Below are 10519 nucleotides of genomic sequence, written 5' to 3'. Positions count from 1 at the left end.
GCAACTGGAGCTTCTTACTACTCAGTTGTAAGAGTGTCTTTAACAATCTGCAAATGTTCCTTGTTCTTTTGCAAAGTAGGACTGAAAATAAGAATGTCGTCCAAGTAACTGAAAAAAAAAATCCAGATGAAACAACACCTTGTTTATGAATCTCTGCCAAGTTTGTGCAGCGTTGCAGAAGCCAAAGGGCATTAACCGGTAGTGGAAAAGGCCAAAAGGTGTTGTAACAGCTGTCTTTTCGATATCATCTGGTGCAATCAGAATTTGATGATAGGCCCTCCTACAGTCCACTACCGAGAAATATTTGGTGCCTGCAAGAGCATGGCTAAAATCCGCGACGTTAGGAACTGGGTACTCGTCTATGATAGTACGAGAGTTCAACTTAGTATAGTCGCTAACAATACACCAAGAGCTGCCGCTTTTTGTGACAAAGTGGAAAGATGAGGCCCAGCATCCGGCAGATGGTTCGATGATGCCGGCTGTTAGGAGATCGTCTATTTGTTCGTGAGCCACTTTCGTGTGTTCTGGTGTGACGTGGCATGGTCAGCAAGTGAAGCTTGTGGGCGGTGCCGTCTGTAACCACGGAAAAGAGCGACGCGGGTCACGAGCCGACTGTCTGTGGTATAGTGTGCGGGGCAGCCACTAGGCTGGGTTGTGGTGCGGACGGCAAAAGTTTGCATAAGTGCCAACTGTTGAGTGGCTGGGAGTTCCAAACAAAAGAGCTACGCGAAACTAGGTTGGTACACTGTTCATTAGTAACCGAAGGCGCCACTGTCGAGGTTGGTGGCAGTAGTGGGCACGAATGAAACACTGATGGCAGAAAATCAAAAGCATTAACCTGTGCCTGGGAAGTTATCTGCTCAAGCAAGGAGGGGGATGAATGTGCACTCGAATTAACACAGTTAGAGCTGGCAGGAGAGTGGACACTGTACAGTTTATGTGGCACATGATCACATATGCACTCGGGTAGGAGAACATTGTAGTGGTACCGATAGTGGCACCAACTAACCTTGTGTGTTGCCGAGGCGTTGTCTGCTGCAAGCTGCTGCCGTGCTGAAGATAACTCTTTACTTAAGTCACTGAAGCAATGACGTAGCTCAAGTTTTTCTAAGCGCAGGCATGTAGGCTTGACATGCTCCGTGAGCCACTTATTGGTCCATGACAAAAGCTCAGAGGAGGCGTTATTACACTTCCTAGCCAGGTGGACCTGTTTAGCAGTGCTATGGACACTCGACAAAGCACACAGAATGTGTTCCTGTGTTGGGTGTTAGAATTCTGTATTCTTGATGAGGACAGGTCACAGTTTGTGGTGTCGTAGAAAGTTGATGCCCAAAATGGGATTGTCGATGTCAGTCGCCAGGAAGGACCACTTCGGGTTGCACTCAGGCGGGAGGGACACTGCACGACAAACTAGATGAGTTTACAGCACGTAAGACATTTTTGTGTAGTCGGATCTTTTTGGTAGCACGACGAGATGGAAGTAGGGACACATATGTGCCTGTGTCAATGACAAAGTTTGTGCCAGAGTTCAAGTCGCTGACATAGAGTCATCCATTTGAAGCATTAGTGTTGGACACAGAATGGAACGTGGGATGGCACCTGTTGCTTACGTCGCAGGATGTGGCGCCGCTGCTTACCTGCGGTTGAAGTTTAAGTAGAAGCACGGCGGTTTACAATTGCGTGCTTATTCCCCAAATTTTGCATGGAAGAAACAGTATTTATGGGCGGATGTCTGCTCCTTCAAGTGGTCAGACGGCAGCAACCCAGAATCTTCCACGGAGTCAGATGTGCTGTTGTTGTGTGGACATGAATGTGTCGGTAGTGCAGCGAGCTTGACAGACTTAGGTTTAGTAGGGCGTCCACGTTGGGGCCCTGGTTGTGGTTGTAAACTGGCATAGCTGCCAGACTGCTGGGCATGGTGTTCACGTAATAGAGCGGAGTAAGCCCGGTCGGTGGCACGCAAGCATTCGCTATTTGGTCTATCCTTGTAGGTGGAGATGGCCGTTTGGACAGACAGAGGCAGCTTTCCCATCCAAATCTCGTGGAGAGTGGTGTCTGGCATGTAGCATTCACCGACGAGAAGTTGAAGGCATCACCACAGCTGGGACGGAGATCTGTCGCCAAGGCATTCTTCATAGAGGAGCTGTCGAACGTTTTCTCTTCTTGTCTTGGAGACACGTTCCGGTATTGCTTGTTTAGCTGTAGCGTACTTCTTGTGTGGAGGAGATGACTTAACCAGGTCATAAATTAAGTCAACATGGTCGTGGAGGTGGTTCATGAGGTATGAGAAACGGGTATTGTCATCAAGTGCACAGACACTGAAAGTTTGCTCGATCCGGTTTAACCAGAATTCTGTGTGGGCAGGTTTGAATGCCAGAAGTTTTGGCAGATTCGATGAACTGGTGGTCGAAGAATGCAGGCAGCTGCTCACGGACGCAGGAGTAGGCAAGTCAAAGTTAACTCTGTGTTGTGAGGGCAGTAGAGAGGAAGCAGATGTGCCGGCTGTGTTCATAGTAGCTGGAGCGGGAGCAAAATCCGTTAGCAGGAAACCCGGCATGGAGCGAAGCGGGACCGGTTGTTGCGGTGGAAGGTCAAAGTGGTCACGCTGGTTGCTCGACAGGTTATTATGCAATTGGTCCTCCACATCTACAGTGGAATTGTCCATCACAGTCACTGATGAGCTTGGTGGAACCTGACACACTCAAATTACTGCACTGATGAACACTCGGAATAACAGGCTGGCGAATGTCATTCACGCAGTGTGCAACCGGCACAGAGTGATACACACGTGGAGTTTGCACATTCAAAAAGGCGTCCTGTTGTTGCACATTATGAAAACTATGCTCCCCAGTATTTACAGTACTTGCATTAGAGTTTGGTATCAGTGTGTAGTGGTTTCTTGTACTGCTGTGTGGCGAAAACTGAAGCACTTCGGGCCTAACAAAGCTGGAGTCGGAGATCGCTGGGGTCATGTTCAAAACCACTGCACCTGATGAGGTCCCTGGGTTCTCGAGGCTATAGGACTTCAGAAATTCACGTCAGGCACCGACAACAGCTGGCGTGCTTGAATTTAATTGCTGTTGCTGTTGCTGGTGAAAACCGGGCAGCGGTGGTGTGTTGTAGAAGGCCATTGTGTTGCGGACAAAAGTCCACGCAGAATACGGAAGCCGGCGCGGTAGTCACTTTGTACTCGGTTCAACGGATTATTTGAACTTCGGGGTCACCACTGAAGGAGATATCAAGGTGATAAGGTACTGACCACGGTTCTCTCTTCTAATCATCAATACTTTTATTACACGGCAAGTGTACAGGTCGAAGACTAGGTGGGAACTGAGGTCCCGGAAGTATACAAAACAAAGATTAACTCAAAGACATAATACACATATGATGTTCTGCCCTATCAATCCATGGATCGACGCCACACGATAAACTCTATCATAAAGTTAAAAAAGGCAAGTCTTCCCATCTTTGAAAGGTTTTTATATTTTTTTCATTTTGGTTACTAATAAAAAAAGCACCTAGATTTAACACACAAAATCCAGCCAAAGGTACCTTTATTATCCTCTGGTTGGTTCAGAGATGCTGTTTGTCTGGATCTTTCTTCTCTCTTTTCTTCTTTGATTCCCATTCGGGATATTACAGAGCGACGTTCAGCCTTCAAAGCCACATCTGTAAGAAAATAAAGCATCTAAGTATACAAGTCATTAAAAATGCACTCATTTTACTTTCAAATGATGTACTGATTTTGATATCAAATTTTTTTCCAGCTTTTTTATTGGTACAGAGGGGTTAGAGTAAAAAAAAATATTTTTTTATTTATTTAAACAGTGTAAAATACAGGATGCAATGTAACAATGTTGTGAAAAGGATAGTTGCTACTCATCAATAGCAGAGCTGCTGAGTCACAGATAGGCACAATGATGAGACTATCATAAAATGAACATGCAGCCAATAAAACCTTTGTCAAAAATAGACAACAGAAACAGACACACGCACGCACACACGCACACACACACACACAAACAAACACACACATGCATACCACAAGCCAAGATTTTGCTTCTGGAAAGACGTCACTGTGACAGGGTTCACATATGTAAACCTGTGTTCATAGGTTTTTGTAGGTAGTAGATGTATCTGACAGCTAGTGGAATCCCACTGCCAAGTAATATCTGCTGTTGATAACCTCAGAGGTGGAGCCTTTGTCAGCAAGTAGGGTTATAAGATTGAGGTCAGCTTTTAGGTGGAGGATAGCAGTTCTTTCTGCCGATAAGAGGTTAGTTTCCATGTTGATGGATTTGTGGAGGGACTGTGAGGCAGGTTCAAGGTTGGGAAATTCTGAAAAGTTAACAGGAGGTGATTTTGGTGCCATGGGTTGGGCGAGGAGTCAACTGATTCAGTCACAGTTCAGAGTAGGTTTTGGACTGAATCTTGATTAGTAGGGTTGGTGGTGAAAAATTGTTTCCACTGTAGGCATCAGGAGGAGGAGAGAAGGTCTTTTTCTTACGGATGGAGGGAAGAACCTGCCAAGAGGTTTTTCAAGACTAGGTTGCTTATGGCTGTGGATTGATGAAATTTAAATGGGTAGTGACTCAGGAGCACCCACAGGGGGTGAGGGATCAGTGGCAGCAGGTACCCGTAGTGAGAATTCATTTAGTTTAAGAAAACGAAAAGGAACTATAATTGCACGGCCCACATTTTTAATACTTAGACAGTTATCACTAAAATGAGCTGAAAATATTGATAAAAGATATAAAATGAATATAAAATGGTATAAAACACATGTAATGTGAGTTTTAATATGAATTAGAGTAATGAAAAACTTCATTGGAGGTAGTGATAGAAATTTTAAAAAGGATAATAATTAATTTGCAATCGCTATGTCTTTCTATAAGAAATCTCATTTTTTGAAGATGTATGAAAACTGCTGTATAATCATCTAAGATCTATTATAGCATACTACTGTCTGCAGCTCACTGTCTAGTGGCTCGTGTCACTGCCTCTGTATCACAGGAACTTGGATTCAATTCCTAACTGGGTCAGAGATTTTCTTCACATGGGGTCTGGGTGTTTATGTTATCCTAATCATTTCAGCTTGTCTTCAGCAACACACAAATCGCTGTGTAAGTATCAAATAGGAAAACCTGCAACGTTTTTATTGCTCAAAGCTACCCTTTCATCTGTTTTAGTCCAACATTGCCTGATGTTCTCTCTTAAGCTTTCAACAACTTCTTCTACCATCGGTTTAGCCAGGACATATTTACTTAATTTCCTACATTGCTGCAATTTTTTTAACTTCAATCTGCAGATTATAACCAATCAACTATTGTCAAAACCCACATCAGCCCCTGGAAATGTCTTACAGTATACAATCTGTTTTCTGAATCTGTGCCTCTGCATTATATAACCAATCTACTGCCTCCCAGTGAACCCAGGTTTTTTCTGTATATACAATCTTATTTTGTGATTCTTAAACCAAGTGTTAGCAATTAATTAATTACCTTCTGCACAAACTTCTACCAGGTTGCTTCCTCTTTCATTTCTTTTCCCCAGTTCATGAACACCTACTATTATTTTTCCAATTCTTCATTTTCCTACTGATGAATTCCAGAATCCCATCACAATAAAGTTTCTGTCATCTTTAACTATCCAGATTATTCAATTTATATCACTATAAGTTCTTTCAATCTCTTTATCAGCTGTAGAACTAGTTGGCACAGAAAGTTTTACTACTGTGGAGGATGTCGTCTATGATAATGCATTCACTATGCTCTTCATAGAAGGTTAGCCACATTCCCATTTTCTTATTCACCATTAGGCCTACTTTTGCATTACCCCCATTTGATTTTGTATTGATAACCTGGTACTGACCCAAGCAGAAGTCCTGCTCTTCCCACCCTCACACTTCACTAATTCGCACTATATCTAAAACTTCAGCTTATCCAGTTCCCTCTTGAAATACTGTAACCTACACTATGGTCCATGGAATGCCACCCCACCTGGTGATCTGAACTGGGGACTATTTCACCTCTAAAACTAAACTCTGCCTGAACAGGCCATGAAGGCTCAATGGTACCAACCGGCTGTCATGTCATCCTCAGTCTACAAGCGTCTGCCTGTGGATATGGAGAGTCATGTGGTCAGCACAATACTCTCCCAGCCGTAAGTCAGTTTGCCAGACTGACTACTCCACCTCTGGATTTTTTTTATTTTACGCAGGACTGTGCCATCATTATTGAACAATATATTAGAGATGCATGCCCTTGAAAAAAATAATAATAATGGCCATAGTTTCCCATTGCTTTCAGCAGTTCACAGAACTAGCACAGCAAGGTAATGTTGGCTAATGTTGCAAGGCTAGATCAGTCAATTATGCTTACTGTTTCCATTACAACTACTGAAAAGGCTGTAGAACCATGGGTTCGTCTAGCCTCTCCACAGATACGTCCCCTCAATTGTTGTTGCATCTACAGTACAGCTATGAGCATCATTGAAGCCTGCAAGCCTCCACACCTCAGCAGGGTCCATGATTCATTGATAGGTGGGGAGGAAGAGAGAAGGTAAAGAATGAGGAACATTAGGGTGTTATGGTACACATGATGAAAAATGCAGATTTAAAATTATATTTATATATTCGGATTTTAATCATTGTGAACAATGAATAACTCACAAGGAAAGGTAGATTACATGTCAGCAAACTTTGAGCATTATTAAAAAATTCAATAAAATGAAACAAAGCTACTGATTGATTGAGTTATGAAACTACAACATGTGTACACGGTCCAATTAAAAAGGGTGAGGGTTCCATCTCAGAAATGTTGGCATCTTAGGGAACGAAAAAGTCAACCCACCCAGTTCCCACATCAATAGCTGTGCACATTGCCAAAAATCTCAAATAGCTGCATGACAAACCACACTCACAAAAACTTAATGTTTCAGAATTTGAGTAATGGTTAACAAGTATCAGGTGCTAATCTAAAGCGTGATTTTTTAAATTTTTTTTATTTGCTGAAGTAGTATTCATTTGTACTTTGTGGCTGCTGTTCAGTACCCGTTGGTAGAAGTAAGAAGTCACTGTAGAAGTAAGAAGTCACTGTCATTGAAACTACTGCCAACCTATGGATTCTAATAGTGAGTGGCACTCATTGAGTAACTATTGTTACTATCCTAAAGAAATGCAGTCCAAAAACAAATGGAAGTAGGTTACAGTACACTTGTTCGCCCTCTCCTTGAATACTGCTCACTGGTGTGGGATCCATACCAGATAGGGTTGATAGAAGAGAGAGAGAAGATCCAACGGAGAGTAGTGCGCTTCGTTGTAGGATAATTTAGTAATTGCAAAAGTGTTACAGAGATGATAGATGAACTACAGTGGAAGACTCTGCAAGAGAGATGCTCAGTAGCTCTGTATGAGCTTTTGTTGAAGTTTTGAGAACATACCTTCACCGAGGAGTCAAGCATTATATTGCTCCCCTATATATATATCTCACGAAGAGACTATGAGGATAAAATCAGAGAGATTAGAGCCCACACAGAGGCATACCAACACTTTCTTCCCACGAACAATACGAGACTGGAATAGAAGGGAGAACCAATAGAGGTACTCAAGGTACCCTCCGCCACGCACCGTCAGGTGGCTTGTGGAGTATGGATGTAGATGTAGATGTAGATTGTGCTGTGACCTTCATTAAATTAATTTCATAATCACAAATAAGCACTACATTTGAGCATGATGGTCTTAACTGCAGTCATGAAACTCAGCTGACCAGTATGACATGAGAGTGTTGGCGACAGTGAATGATGCAATCTCTCCTTTTCCATCTTCAAAAATGAGTTGTTAAAGTGAGCCATACTTAAAAAATTCCTATTATTAATTTGCACAATCTGACAATATTTATTAAATGTATTTCTGGACTCAAATAAAATTATGATATAACTTGGTCAAGATTCCTCTTTTCTCAAAAAGTTTGTAAGCACTTCTGTTTAGTAAACTCATTGGAATATGTTAGTACTGCAGAATGATTTAGGAGTAGTGGACTTGCCTCTGATGGAATCAGACATATTTTTAATTTTGACAATAACAATGTGAATATATGCTCTGAAGTGGAGATTGTATTATCAGTGTGATATAGAAGAATGGGATAAAATAAAATAAAAAGTCATAGCAACAGAAAGTACATCATCAATTATTCAGATCAACTGGAACCCACTAAGTAAAGAAATTACTGTCTCAAGAATCTACACCTAGACACGAGACCTAAGCCAACAACAACAAGAAAATGAATATAAGTAACTAATAGTTTTTTTATATATCTTATGCCTCTCAAAGGTTTTGAAACTTTTGCAGAAACTAAGAAAATTAATGGTGATGTGTGGGAGGGTAAGATTACAATTGTGGGCATCATCCAGTATTAGTTTACTGATAATAAGGTTTGTCTGCTGCTGAGGAAGGAAGTTGGAGGAAATGAAGAGAAAACAGTCCGAAAACAATAGTAAATACCAACAATATAATACCAAAGAGACGATCTTAGTAATCAGGTTTTGGAGCTAAAAAATGGGTTGTTAGAGGGATTAAAAAGTGTGAATGAAAAATTTGATATCTTAGAACATAAATTTATTGTTTTGGAAAATGAGCTAGTAAATGAATCTGCACAACAGATGAAGAATGTTAAAGATGTCAGAGTTCAACAGAAGGACATAGAGGAAAAAATGGAACAGAACTTTAGTAGTTTAGGTCAAAACATTTCAGTATTTTCGGAAAATAGCATTCACAACCATCTGTATTCAAATAATGGTACTGTTTAGTCCAACATTCCAATCAAAAGTTTTCCATCAGACAATTTACATCCAGTGGATTTTCTGCACCACTGTAGAGATGGTTGTGTGTCAGGCATGAGTGACAACCAAAAAATTAAACTAAATTTCAGTCAGTGGGAGACATATCAAAGGTTAAAAAAAAATTTTTAAATAAATTTTGGTTGGAAGCTGGCCAGAGGAGAATTAAGTGATTTTTTTGACAATCTAAATTACAGGAATAGAGATGGTACTTTGAAAGAGTTTTGTAAGAATCATCATAAGAAATTAACACACCTTGACAAACCATTTGATGAAATGACTTTGATTGATGCTCTAAAAAGGTGATTACCAGAAAGGTTGCAGTTGGATTTAGTACATGGACCTGACAATCACCTTGAACAATCTTTATGATATGTTGACAGGCTGGATAGGGCAGCAGAATAAAGTATTTATCGTAATAATTGAAATGATTGAGACCACAATGGTAATAACTACAGAAACAGAGATAGTGGTAATTTCTATCAGGGTCAGAATGTTAGTAGAGAAAGAAATTTTGAACATCAACAGAACAGGAATAATGGGGATAACCACAGGCAATTTGATAGGAGAATCAATCATAAGGTAACTACTTGGGAAACAGCATTCCTCCTCAATGAAGGTCCACAGCTTTGGGGCCAGGAAACACAATGAGTAGGGATTCTCAATTTATACTTGCAATGAGACAACAATAACAGTATTAATAATATGGCAAAGGGGTCTGATGTTGGAAAGAAGAAACATCAGATTTCTCATTTATGTTTTGATCAAAAGTTCAGGAATACTATGTTTAATTATAGTGATGTAGGTACTAATCACAAACGAAAATATGAAAGTAATGACAATTTTGATGTAGAGTGTACTAATGATTTCTTCTCTTGGTCAGAAGACAGTGTTACTGATGTATGTAAAACAGATGATGACTATTGCATCTGAATTAGGTGATATTTTTGTTGTAGATGTGAATGAGAGCTGTGAAATAGCTGAGGTTGGTAAGTCTGAGACTGGTAGCTTATTGCAAATGAATGTAGGTGAGGTGTGTGACTTTGAAGGAGATGAGGCTTGTGTTGTTAATGATGTTGTCGATGAAGTAATTTTGGAAGAATATGATGATGATAATGATGATGAATATCAGGTATTTGTGGAGTTTCAGGGTTATTTGTGAATACTGATGAGGTATGTGATGTGTATGATGATGAAAGTGAGAGTCATAGAACAACACTACAGTCAAAGCAGTTTTTCATTGTAATGCAGAGTAATGATCCAAACAGTAAAGGTGAGTTATCTGCAAGCCTAGAGAACAAAGGAGAAAATTCTTTTGAGTTTGTTGGGACCAGATTGATGAAAATGAGTGGATCCTTTTGCAATTTTGAAATGGAACAATGTTCATAATTTTTACTGTGAAAATTAGGAATAGTATCTTAGTATGAAACTTTCTGGCAGATTAAAACTGCGTGCCTGACCAAGACTCGAACATATGGCCTTTGCCTTTTGCGGGTGAGTGCTCTACCAACTGAGCTACCCAAGCACAACTCACCCCCCATCCTCACAGCTTTACTTCTGCCAATATCTCGTCTCCTGCAAACGAGAGCTTCTGTAAAGTTTCGAAGGTGGGAGACGAGATACTGGCAGAAGTAAAGCTGTGAAGACGCGGCGTGAGTCGTGCTTGAGTAGCTCAGTTAGTAGA

At 40.8% G+C, this 10519-nt stretch overlaps 1 protein-coding gene across 1 annotated transcript in view; it reads right to left on the bottom strand.

Moving 5' to 3' along the window:
• Positions 1-3422: 3422 nt before the first annotated feature.
• Positions 3423-10519, bottom strand: part of LOC126272733 (uncharacterized) — a 76625-nt gene continuing 69528 nt past the window's right edge. The window contains exon 4 of the mRNA XM_049975792.1: positions 3423-3669. Coding sequence (XP_049831749.1) covers positions 3503-3669 — 167 coding nt within the window. The 3' untranslated portion in view covers positions 3423-3502. The remainder of the gene's footprint in view (positions 3670-10519) is intronic.

Source organism: Schistocerca gregaria, chromosome 1, assembly GCF_023897955.1.
Source record: "Schistocerca gregaria isolate iqSchGreg1 chromosome 1, iqSchGreg1.2, whole genome shotgun sequence".
Lineage (NCBI taxonomy): Eukaryota > Metazoa > Arthropoda > Insecta > Orthoptera > Acrididae > Schistocerca > Schistocerca gregaria.
The sequence above is the reverse complement of the archived record's forward strand: the minus strand, read 5'-3'. Positions and strand labels throughout refer to the sequence as shown.